The sequence below is a fragment of the Schistocerca americana genome, chromosome 4 (genome assembly GCF_021461395.2).
Source record: "Schistocerca americana isolate TAMUIC-IGC-003095 chromosome 4, iqSchAmer2.1, whole genome shotgun sequence".
NCBI classification, from domain to species: domain Eukaryota; kingdom Metazoa; phylum Arthropoda; class Insecta; order Orthoptera; family Acrididae; genus Schistocerca; species Schistocerca americana.
The window spans coordinates 338,318,833-338,331,325 of record NC_060122.1 but is presented as its reverse complement, the minus strand read 5'-3'; the positions used below and the strand labels follow the sequence as shown (position 1 = coordinate 338,331,325).

The window sequence follows — 12,493 nt, the reverse complement described above, 5'->3', positions numbered from 1 at the left end:
ACAGAAACAGAGGATGGACTTGGGCACGCGTTATTTTCTGTTCACAGTTCTTTTCCCTTGATTCCTCAGCTGATGCTTAACCGCATTCAGTTGCCATCAACTACTGGTAGCATGAATGTTGTTTTCTTTCCTTGGTCTGCTTTCTTACTCTGTACGAATTTTTTATTTTAATTTGTAAGAACCACTGCAGTCTCATATAGTGGTACCATTTTTATATCGAGTATGAGGTGAAACTTTCCACTCCACGATTTAAATGTGTATGAATTCCTAAGGGACCAAACTGCTGAGGTCATCGGTCCCTAGACATACACACTACTTTAACTAACTTATGCTAAGAAACACACACACACACACACACACACACACACACACACACACACACACACGCACACACACACACACCAAGGAGGACTAACCACCGGCGGGAGGGGCCGCGCTCTGCAATTTAAATTTCAAAAAAATGTCTGTGTTTTGAAAAAAGATCCGATAGGGCAGGTTTAAGAGCCTCTCCTATGAAAACTAAATTTTTATTCGACGTAAGAAATGCAACGAAATTTATATGAAAGACGGTGGTGAAATAGAGTTTAAAGAATTAGAGGGAAGATTCGAAAAATAGGATATGCGTCTGAAATTACAACTAATCTACATAAACGCACGCGCGTTTGTTTGTCGGTTTTCATCTACTCGCAGACAACTACTATCAGACAACAATCGCTATCGGGTAAGAACCACCAACCTATCATACTTCAGGAGATATGGCGTCATAAAAACAGAAGCGTGAAAAAATGTTGCATCGTGTATGGAATTTTCATTTGTTCTTTACATTTAAGACAGCCCTACAATCGAGTTCAGCTACAGAAATGCCTGACACCTGGCAGCACTTTCGAGTACAGAGCGATGGAGAGGCGTTGCCACAGGCGTTTATGAAATAGCGCTGTAGATACGTGAAGCAGCTGCCCCCAGCGTACAGGAACTGTACATTTCTAATATAAAACGCCACCCGGGGACTGGGTCTTTGTGTTGTTGGGGAAGTGGCGAGAATGGACAGTGAAGAGACGGGGAATCTGTACGGGTGCTGATAACTGCGCAGTTGAGCGCCCCGCAAACCAATCATCATCAGCATCATTTAGTCCAAAAATTGGCAAAATGGATACTCCCGCAATGCCGTGTTTGTCAGCTAGTACACTTCTGGCCATTAAAATTGCTACACCACGAAGATGACGTGCTACAGACGCGAAATTTAACCGACAGGAAGATGATGCTGTGATATGCAAATGATTAGCTTTTCAGAGCATTCACACAAGGTTGGCGCCGGTGGCGACACTTACAACGTGCTGACATGAGGAACGTTTCCAACCGAATTCTCATACACAAACAGCAGTTGACCGGCGTTGCCTAGAGAAACGTTGTTGTGATGCCTCGTGTAAGGAGGAGGAGTGCGTACCATCACATTTCCGACTTAGATAAAGGTCGGATTGTAGCCTATCGCGATTGCGGTTTATCGTATCGTGACATTGCTGCTCGCGTTGGTCGAGATCCAATGACTGTTAGCAGAATATGGAATCGGTGGGTTCAAGAGGGTAATACGGAACGCCGTGTTGGATCCCAACGGCTTCCTATCACTAGCAGTCGAGATGACAGGCATCTTATCCGCATGGCTGTAACGGATCGCAAAACCACGTCTCTATCCCTGAGTCAACAGATGGGGACGTTTGCCAGACAACCACCATCTGCACGAACAGTTCGACGACGTTTGCAGCAGCATGGACTATCTGCTCGGAGACCATGGCTGCGGTTACCCTTGACGCTACATCACAGACAGGAGCGCCTGGGATGGTGTACTCAACGACGAACCTGGGTGCACGAATGGCAAAACGTCATTTTTTCGGATGAACCCAGGTTCTGTTTACAGCATCATGATGGTCACATCCGTGTTTGGCGACATCGCGGTGAACCCACATTTTAAGCGTGTATTCGTCATCGCCATACTGGCGTATAACGCGGCGTGATGGTATCGGGTGCCATTGGTTACACGTCTCGGGGTGGCATTGGTTACATGACTCGGTCACCTCTTGTTCGCATTGACGGCACATTGAACAGTGGACGTTACATTTCAGATATGTTACGACCCCTCGCTCTATTCTTCATTCGATCCCTGCGAAACTCCGCATTTCAGCAGGATAATGCACGACCGCATGTTGCAGGTCCTGTACGGGCCTTTCTGGATACAGAAAATGTTCGACTGCTGCCTTGGCCAGCACATTCTCCATTGAAAACGTCTGGTCAATGGTGGCCGAGCAACTGGCTCGTCACAATACGCCAGTGACTACTCTTGATGAACTGTGGTATCGTGTTGAAGCTGCATGGGCAGCTGTACCTGTACACGCCATCCAAGGTCTGTTTGACTCAATGCCCAGGCGTATCAAGGCCGTTATTACGGCCAGAGGTGGTTGTTCTGGGTACTGATTTCTCAGGATCTATGCACCCAAATTGCGTGAAAATGTAATCTCGTGTCAGTTCTAGTATAATATATTTGTCCAATGAATACCCGTTTATCATCTGCATTTCTTCTTGGTTTAGCAGCTTTAATGGTAAGTAGTGTATTTTCAGTAAGAACACTGAGGCAAAAAGAAAAGAATCGCATAACACAATATTGTAGACAGAATACGTCTATCGAAGTGCATACATAGCATTGAATTATAAATTAGAGAAACAGGTAATAGAACACAAGAATTCAGGTAATTTTTCATCCAAAAGGCACAGACTCCTGGAAATAATAGTAGGGTAATGATTTCTTGACATTTGCGTAGAACGACTAGCAATAGGTTAACAAAACAGACCTTCAGTTATTCCTGGAGAAGTAATTAACAAGCAGCTCCAGCTTAGAAATCGAAAATTTAGAAACACAAATAGCATCAAAGAAGCAGCAGGAAAAAGAAATATATGCGAAAGGGAGTTAACCTTACCAGGTTTCCTTGATAGTCGAAATGGAAAAAAAAATGTGGAGTACGCATGTTGACCAAAAATGTGAAGCGCCCAGATGACAGACAGAGGTCAGTGTAACGTCGTATACGCACTCATTATCGGCGGCTATGCAAGTTACTAGTAGCAATTACTCAGATAGGCAGAACAGCCACCGCATTGCGTTCGCTCTTATTGTATGCACTGTGGAGTCCATGTTCAACGAATATTTTTTGTTCTTGATTTGATCGATACTACCACCTCTCAAAATGTGGACAGCAAGGAGCTTGCAGTAGAAGAAACTAGTTTCATAGTTCCGGAGACGAAGTGGTCATAGGTCTTAAGGCATGCCATGTTTGCTAGAGATTTTTTGTTTCGAATTATCATTCCTGTCGTATCGCTGAATACTGAACATTTGTCCTGGGACACGTTGTACAATGCTTTACGCCTCCACGGCTGAGTGGTCATCGTGTTTGACTGCTTTCTAGAGGACTCAGGTTCTATCACCAGTATTTTCAGGCATTTCCTCTTGCCGACAGAACAGGACCAAGGTCCAAGCAGCCTTGTGATGCCAGTTAAGGAGATACTGCCGTGAGAAGCAGGTGCTTAAAGGTCCGCCTGGAAAGCGATGTGCTGACCCCATGCTCCACCATGTCGCTTCCAGACAACACGGTTGTCCGTCGGCTTTGAATTGCTATAATAATTATACAAGTTGGCAACTTTATTTACGCACTGTGATTTAAATAGATATGATAATGATACTCAAGTACTAATGCAAAGAAACGTAATGATGCTAAAATGCTTTAAATTCTTGCTATGATTTAATCTTTAAAATTTAATAATTCTCTTCCTGTTAATATTTAATTAACTTACGTCGTTCAGATTTCGCAACGCTGACGGCGTTAAAATTTAAAATTGTTTAGTCCCTGTTTTCTTTTCTTTCAGTTGTTGCGAGCCAGCGATGGTGCAATGCTGTTCGCTTTCAAGTCTGTTGTTGTTTTGGTCATCAGTCTACTGAATTGGTTTGACGCGGCCCGCCACGAATTCCTCTCCTGTGCCAACCTCTTCATCTCAGAGTAGCACTTGCAACCTACGTCCTCAATTATTTGCTTGACGTATTCCAATCTGTCTTGCTCTACAGTTTTTGCCCTCTACAGCTCCCTCTAGTACCATGGAAGTCATTCCCTCATGTCTTAGCAGATGTCCTTTCATCCTGTCCCTTCTCCTGATCAGTGTTTTCCACATATTCCTTTCCTCTCCAATTCTGCGTAGAACATCCTCATTCCTTACCTTATCAGTCCACCTAATTTTCAACATTCGTCTTATAGCGTCCCCAGTGCCATATTACGAAAAGACTTAAAAACAATATTTATAAAGAAGACATTATTAATTTGTAAGAGATTTTTTTTTTCATGTAGCCGTAAAATAATAATTTCTCTGTCCAAGTTTCAAATGCAAAGACATAATTTGTGACAAAATGATCTAAAGAGGTGACAAGATACATTCTTTTGTTAATTTTTTAGTCGTCTTCATTACTTCTTCTCTTGTCTTGAGTGTGTACGTACGGACATCTTGCGAGTGCTGGCAAATATAAGCATATTTGTATGAGTTAAGCATATAATATACCGATTAAATATTATTGTGCACTTTTAATTTGTAAGAGGTGATCCCGATTTCATGTCCGCGTTCCTTGAATTAACCTGCGTTCAAGTAATTTACAGCTCAACAATCGCAGCGGCCGATGCAGCCAACGACGCCATTACGTGGCGATATTAACTTATGAATAATTAGCGGAAGCGGAAAACTCGCCCGTTATTAGCATAATATTAATTTTTCTCCACAGCCGCACGAAGTTGCAGAAATACTTAGCTTTAAGATTCTTATTTTCAGTACCATAGCCGAGACCCAGAGCCAGGACTCTGACTACAATACAATGGTTAACGGAGGTAAGAAAAATACTCTCACGCGTGTGTGGGCCGCAATTTTAATTAATAACTAAAGATTTCTTGCTTTAAAGTGAACTGACTAGCCGAGGAATTTAATATGAAAAGTTTATTACGTTGTTCAACTTAAATATCATTTTTATTAAGGCCCACCACGTAAGTCGGCAACAATAAAAAAATAATAATAACAATAATATATATATTAAATTACGACGGCCGACGGACGCGAGAGTCTATAGCACCACATCTCAAATGCTTCGATTCTCTTCTGTTCCGCCGCCGAAGTGGCCGTGCGTTCTAGGCGCTACAGTCTGGAACCGAGCGACCGCTACGGTCGCATGTTCGAATCCTGCCTCGGGCATGGATGTGTGTGATGTCCTTAGGTTAGTTAGGTTTAATTAGTTCTAAGTTCTAGGCGACTGATGACCTCAGAAGTTAAGTCGCATAGTGCTCAGAGCTATTTTAACCATCTTCTGTTCCGGTTTTCTCCAGTCCATGTTTCACTACCATACAATGCTGTACTCCAGACGTACATACTCAGAAATTTCTTCCTCAAATTAAGGCCGGTATTTGATATTAGTAGACTTCTCTTGGCCAGAAATGCCTTTTTTGCCATAGCGAGTCTGCTTCTGATGTCCTCCTTGCTCCGTCCGTCAATGGTTTTTTTACTGCCTAGGTAGCAGAATTCCTTCACTTCATTGACTTCGTGACCATCAATCCTGATGTTAAGTTTCTCGCTGTTCTCATTTCTGCTACTTCTCATTACCTTCGTCTTTCTCCGATTTACTCTCAAACCGTACTGTGTACTCATTAGACTGTTCATTCCGTTCAGCAGATCATTTAATTCTTCTTCACTTTCACTCAGGATAGCAATGTCATCAGCGAATCGTATCATTGATATCCTTTCACCTTGTATTTAAATTCCACTCCTGAACCTTTCTTTTATTTCCATCATTGCTTCCTCGATGTACAGATTGAAGAGTAGGGGCGAAAGGCTACAGCCTTGTCTTACACCCTTCCTAATACGAGCACTTCGTTCTTGATCGTCCACTCTTATTATTCCCTCTTGGTTGTTGTACATATTGTATATGACCCCTATCTCCCTATACCTTACCCCTACTTTTTTCAGAATCTCGAACAGCTTGCACCATTTTATATTGTCGGACGCTTTTTCCAGGTCGACAAATCCTATGAAAGTGTCTTGATTTTTATTTAGCCTTGCTTCCATTATTAGCCGTAACGTCAGAATTGCCTCTCTCGTCCCTTTACTTTCCCTAAAGCCAAACTGATCGTCACCTAGCGCATTCTCAATTTTCTTTTCCATTCTTCTCTATATTATTCTTGTAAGCAGCTTCGATGCATGAGCTGTTAAGCTGATTGTGCGATAATTCTCGCACTTGTCAGCTCTTGCCGTCTTCGGAATTGTGTGGATGATGCTTTTCCGAAAGTCAGATGGTATATCGCCAGACTCATATATTCTACACACCAACGTGAATAGTCGTTTTGTTGCCACTTCCCCCAATGATTTTAGAAATTCTGATGGAATGTTATCTATCCCTTCTGCCTTATTTGACCGTAAGTCTTCCAAAGTTCTTTTAAATTCCGATTCTAATACTGGGTCCCCTATCTCTTCTAAATCGATTCCTGTTTCTTCTTCTATCACATCAGACAAACCTTCACCCTCATAGAGGCTTTCAATGTATTCTTTCCACCTATCTGTTCTGTCCTCTGCATTTAAAAGTGGAATTCCAGTTGCACTCTTAATGTTACCACCGTTGCTTTTAATGTCACCAAAGGTTGTTTTGACTTTCCTGTATGCTGAGTCTGTCCTTCCAACAATAATATCTTTTTCGATGTCTTCACATTTTTCCTGCAGTCATTTCGTCTTAGCTTCCCTGCACTTCCTATTTATTTCATTCCTCAGAGACCTGTATTTCTGTATTCCTGATTTTCCCGGAACATGTTTGTACTTCCTCCTTTCATCAATCAACTGAAGTATTTCTTCTGTTACCCATGGTTTCTTCGCAGCTACCTTCTTTGTACCTATGTTTTCCTTCCCAACTTCTGTGATGGCCCTTTTTAGAGATGTCCATTACTCTTCAACTGTACTGCCTACTGCGCTATTCCTTATTGCTGTATCTATAGCGTTAGAGAACTTCAAACGTATCTCGTCATTCTTTAGTACTTCCGTATCCCACTTCTTTGCGTATTGATTCTTCCTGACTAATGTCTTGAACTTCAGCCTACTCTTCATCACTACTATATTGTGATCTGAGTCTATAACTGCTCCTGGGTACGCCTTACAGTTCAGTATCTGATCTCGGAATCTCTGTCTGACCATGATGTAATATAATTGAAATCTTCCCGTGTCTCCCGGCCTTTTCCAAGTATACCTCCTCCTCTTGTGATTCTTGAACAGGGTATTCGCTATTACTAGCTGAAACTTGTTACAGAACTCAATTAGTCTTTCTCCTCTTTCATTCCTAGTCCCAAGCCCATATTCTCCTGTAACCTTTTCTTCTACTCCTTCCCCTACAACTGCATCCCAGTCGCCCATGACTGTTAGATTTTCGTCCCCCTTTACATACTGCATTACCTTTTCAATATCCTCATACACTTTCTCTATCTGTACATCTTCTGCTTGCGACGTCGGCATGTATACCTGAACTATCGTTGACGGTGTTGGTCTGGTGTCGATTCTGATTAGAACAACCCGATCACTGAACTGTTCACAGTAACACACCCTCTGCCCTACCTTCCTATTCATAACGAATCCTACACCTGTTATACCATTTTCTGCTGCTGTTGCTATTACCCGATACTCATCTGACCAGAAATCCTTGTCTTCCTTCTACTTCACTTCACTGACCCCTACTATAACTAGATTGAGCCTTTGCATTTCCCTTTTCAGATTTTCTGGTTTCCCTACCACGTTCAAGCTTCTGACATTCCACGCCCCGACTCGTAGAACGTTATCCTTTCGTTGCTTATTCAATCTTTTTCTCATGGTAACCTCCCCCTTGGCAGTCCCCTCCCGGAGATCCGAATGGGGGACTATTCCGGAATCTTTTGCCAATGGAGAGATCATCATGACACTTCTTCAATTACAGGCCACATGTCCTGTGGATACACGTTACGTGTCTTTAATGCAGTGGTTTCCATTGCCTTCTGCATCCTCATGTCGTTGACCATTGCTGATTCTTCCGCCTTTAGGGGCAATTTCCCACCCCTAGGACAAGAGAGTGCCCTGAACCTCTATCCGCTCCTCCGCCCTCTTTGACAAGGCTGTTGGCAGAATGAGGCTGACTTCTTATGCCGGAAGTCTTCGGCCGCCAATGCTGATTATTTATTAAAATTTAGGCAGTGGCGGGGATCGAACTCGGGACCGAAGAGGTTTTTGATTATGAATCCAAGACGCTACCCCTAGACCACGGGTACACATTTATAAAAATTAGGTCCAGGAAACAGTTTTGTGTTCACGGTTGCGATTTAGACGGTATTCGCTTACTTGTACTGATAAAGAGTTATCGTTTCCGAAAGATGCAGGTTCGATTAAAGCTGTGTGCACTTTTGGGGGTATAATGAAAATATTCCCAACACGTCGCGTAACAAAAAGTAACATGTGAATCACAGTCGTGGTCAAACGAAGGAAACATATGATGACATAAATGTTCTTCGCTGTTATTCAGGACAGGTTCAGATTAAACACCGCAATTTTCAGTCTTTAGAAATCACAAGACGATATACTGTAGAGATATCTGTTTTGATTATCTTATATTTACCTTTTCTTATACAATAGGGTGATCGTCCGCAAGGGCGGCCGGAGTTCTAGGCGCTTCAGTCCGGAACCGCGCGATCGCTACGGTCGCAGGTTCGAATCCTTCCTCGAACATGGATGTGTGTGATGTCCTTAGGTTAGTTAGGTTTAATTAGTTCTAAGTTCTAGGAGGTTGATGACCTCAGATGTTAAGCCCTATAGTGCTCAGAGCCATTTGATTGTCCGCACACATATATATCTAATCTTTTATAGCCTTCATACATTCACATTACATACATCGATTCGGAAACTTTTTTTCTCTACCGACCAGTACGCGAACAAAATCTGCCCAGACAAAATGTCTTACGTAGAATCAGTTCTCACTTAACAATCATATATAGTTTCTTAGTACAAAAACTGCTAGTTTATTTCGTGCACTAGAAAGTCTTTGATTCACTGAGCACAAAAACTAAAATAATAAAATTATGAGTACATTTTTAATATCGCCAGTTCTCCTTTATAGCATGAAAATAAGGTTTGACGTCGTAATATTATTTTTCATCGTTGTAGCACTATAGCGTCAATGCCTGTCTCAGGCCAGAATGGCAGATCCTTGTTGTTGATGTCAGAGACTGCGGTGAGTGTTATGAACGGTAATACAAGGAAACACAGTAGACTGCTAAACATTGAAATTATCTACGGCAGACTAGAAGACGAAATGAGAAAGTTCTGTACTGCAGAAGGCTTGATTGTAGTAAGACGCCCAAAGTAATGAAGCTCTCTCACGTGCATTCGCATTAGTGACAAAATTTTCTTGAAAGACGATCTCAGCTTGTAAATAATATTGACAAAATTCTTCAAATTCTATTTCTAGTGTACATAATTGTGGTGACGTCGTGTCCCAAAACCTGAAGTTTGACACACTTTCCCGCTTGAGCCACACTCGATAAGTAAACGAAATGTTTATTTTTGTGTGGTTAGCACAATAATTGATTTCCGGTATTTTGTATTGTTTCAGGTCCACCGTGTGAGTCGAGCGACGTCCTACTCGAGCAACCTGCATTCAAATCACACAGCTGGCCATTAGCCGACTGCGTGGCGCCAGTCAGCGATTGCACTCGCCCAACGGCGCCCATCGGCGCTGGGCTACTGTGTCATCGGTGTAAATCGTTACGGCAGCGAAAAATTATACGGAACATTGCAACTGAAATAAAACTGCTCATTTGCTTTTGAACTGTCTTTTTTCCTTCAAAATAACATTTTTTCACTTCAATTATGCACATCTTTGTGTAAAGAACTTTTATGAGGATAGTCATTTCACAGACGATATAGTACTGGTTTATTGCAAAGTAACCTTTAAAAAATCTATCAGCTACTTCAGTAGAAATCTTTTTCCGAAATTACAAGGGTCGTTCAATAAGTAACGCCCCCCCCCTTTTTTTTTTTAAAAAAGCCACTAATGTACATAGGCAAACGTCCTTGTTGGTGCTTTACTTTACATTTGATGTTTATTCTATTCTCCGTGGAAGTTTCGAACCGTTCTGGCAGATGGCAGAGCCGTAGTACAGCATCAAAACAGCTTCTACGTGCGTGCTGTAGCCGCGTGGGACTAGCCGAGCGGTCTAAAGCGCTGCAGTCATGCACTGTACGGCTAGTCCCGGCGGAGGTTCGAGTCCTCCCTCGGGCATGGGCATGGGCATGGGTGTGTGTGTGTGTGTGTGTGTGTGTGTGTGTGTGTGTGTGTGTGTGTTTGTCCTTAGGATAATTTAGGTTAAGTAGTGTGTAAGCGTAGGGACTGAAGACCTCAGCAGTTAAGTCCCATAAGATTTCACACACATTTTTTCGTACGTGCTGTTATTTAATTCTTGCATTCAGGAAAAGAAACCGTGGTGAAAATCAATAAACGTTTGTGTGCAGTGTATGGAGATGCTGCAGTTGATATCACAGTTAGGCGATGGGTAGAGAATGTTACAGCCTCTGGAAATGCAGAAACAGAGCTCCATGATCAGCCATGCTCGGGATGTCCCGTCACAGCCAGTGCTCCAGATATGCTGAATTGTGCCGATGCCAGACCTGCGCATCACAACTCGACAATTGGCTCTACAGTTGTCGGTCAACAATGGAAGTGCGTCTACAATGATGGAGACTCTCGGATATTAAGAGGTACTTACGATGGGTTCCACGAATGCTCACAGCTGACCACAAGATTCAAAGGAAGGTCATTTCATCTGCAGCGTTTTGAGACCGACGGAGAGGACTTTGTCACGGATCGTTACGGGGGACGAAAGCTGGGTGCACCACTTTGCGCCGGAAACAAGAACGCAGTTCATGGAGTGGTATCATCCTCATCCAATACAAAAGAAGGAATTCAAGAAAACCCCCTCTGCCGCAAAAATCATGGTGACAGTCTTCTGGGATTGTGATGGCGTCGTTCTCGTGGATGTGATGCCAAGAGGGTAACCATCAGCTCAGAGGCATACGTGAAGACTCTCAATAAACTCAAAAACCGTTTCCGACGTGTTCGATCGAAGACAAGAATCCAGCGGAAATGTTGCTCCAACACGATAATGAACGCCCACATGCACGTCTGACAACCCAAAACACATAGCGAAATTGGGTTGGACATCATTGCCTATTGCCTCATCGACGCTACAGTCCAGACCTGCCACCCTCGGACTTGCATCTCTTTGGGCCGCTTAAAAACACTCCAGGGGGACCCCCCTTTTTGAAGATAACGAGCTTATCAGTCATGCAGTGAAAACATGGCTACGCTTGCAGGACAAGAGCTTTTACCAGCAGGGAATACTTGCTCTTCCACAACGTTGGCGTATGGCTGTAGAACGTGATGGAGACTATGAAGAAAAACAGGACGTGGACAAGACATGTTATGCGTTGTCTGACTCTTAACAATAAATACGTTCTGAGAACAAAATTTGAGGCATTTCTTATTGAACGACCCACGTATATTAACAGCACGTCTACAGATGAAAGTGAAGTGATGGGTAATACATTTATTTTGTTTAGAAAAATATTGTTACGTAAAAACAGTTACAGCAGGGATATTTAGAGGTTGATTAAACTCTTCTACAGTGACTATATGTTACACTTTGGAAGTACCGATTTACAAAAAACTTCGGCATATCGTCTGATTAAAAGCTCAAAAGAACCTGGTAAGAACAACTACTAATTTTTCAAAAGTTTATCTAAACAAAATGGTACAGCATAGTAGAGTTTATTTAGGTGCTTCTGCGTAAGTAATACCGTCTCTACCTCACTCCTTGAAATTTTGTCATATTTTATTCAGTTACGCGAGACGTGTAGCAGAATAAAGTTTTACATTACCGGCGCTGAAAGGCGGTTTTTTACAGTTGATGAGCAGAAGTACATGAATGTAACACTTATAAGCGGTGTCATAGTACCGCAGACAACAATTAAAAATCAAAAAACCCAGCAAACGCAGACTGCGACATGAAGATAGCGCCGATTTGTAGATGGATTGTGGGAATTAAAATTCTTACCATATCAACACAGCACGTGCGTCATGGTGGTACGAGATGTTGAAGGTAAGACTGAAAAATAAAGCATGAAATAAAGATCCACTAAAACCGATCGGCAAGGAAATAACGATGTAGAAAACGTTTGCCAGCAGAAGCTATTGATCGATCAGTGTATCTGCTGAGGCACACACGCCCTGGGGGGAACAACTGAGAAAACATAGCAGACTAATATAGCTTTGGAGGATGTCGATGTTGCATTTATGTATAAATGACCCGACTGGTACAAGATCAGAAGCATGAAACTATATGCCAGACTGAAGGTAAAACTGAAAAGT

General features: G+C 42.5%; 1 protein-coding gene across 1 annotated transcript in view; it reads left to right on the top strand.

Annotated features, from left to right (window-relative positions):
* Positions 1–9,895, top strand: part of LOC124613113 (juvenile hormone acid O-methyltransferase-like) — a 133,546-nt gene extending 123,651 nt beyond the window's left edge. Inside the window, exon 6 of the mRNA XM_047141725.1 lies at positions 9,680–9,895. Within this exon, the coding sequence (XP_046997681.1) occupies positions 9,680–9,748 (69 nt within the window). The 3' untranslated portion in view covers positions 9,749–9,895. The remainder of the gene's footprint in view (positions 1–9,679) is intronic.
* Positions 9,896–12,493: the final 2,598 nt, after the last annotated feature.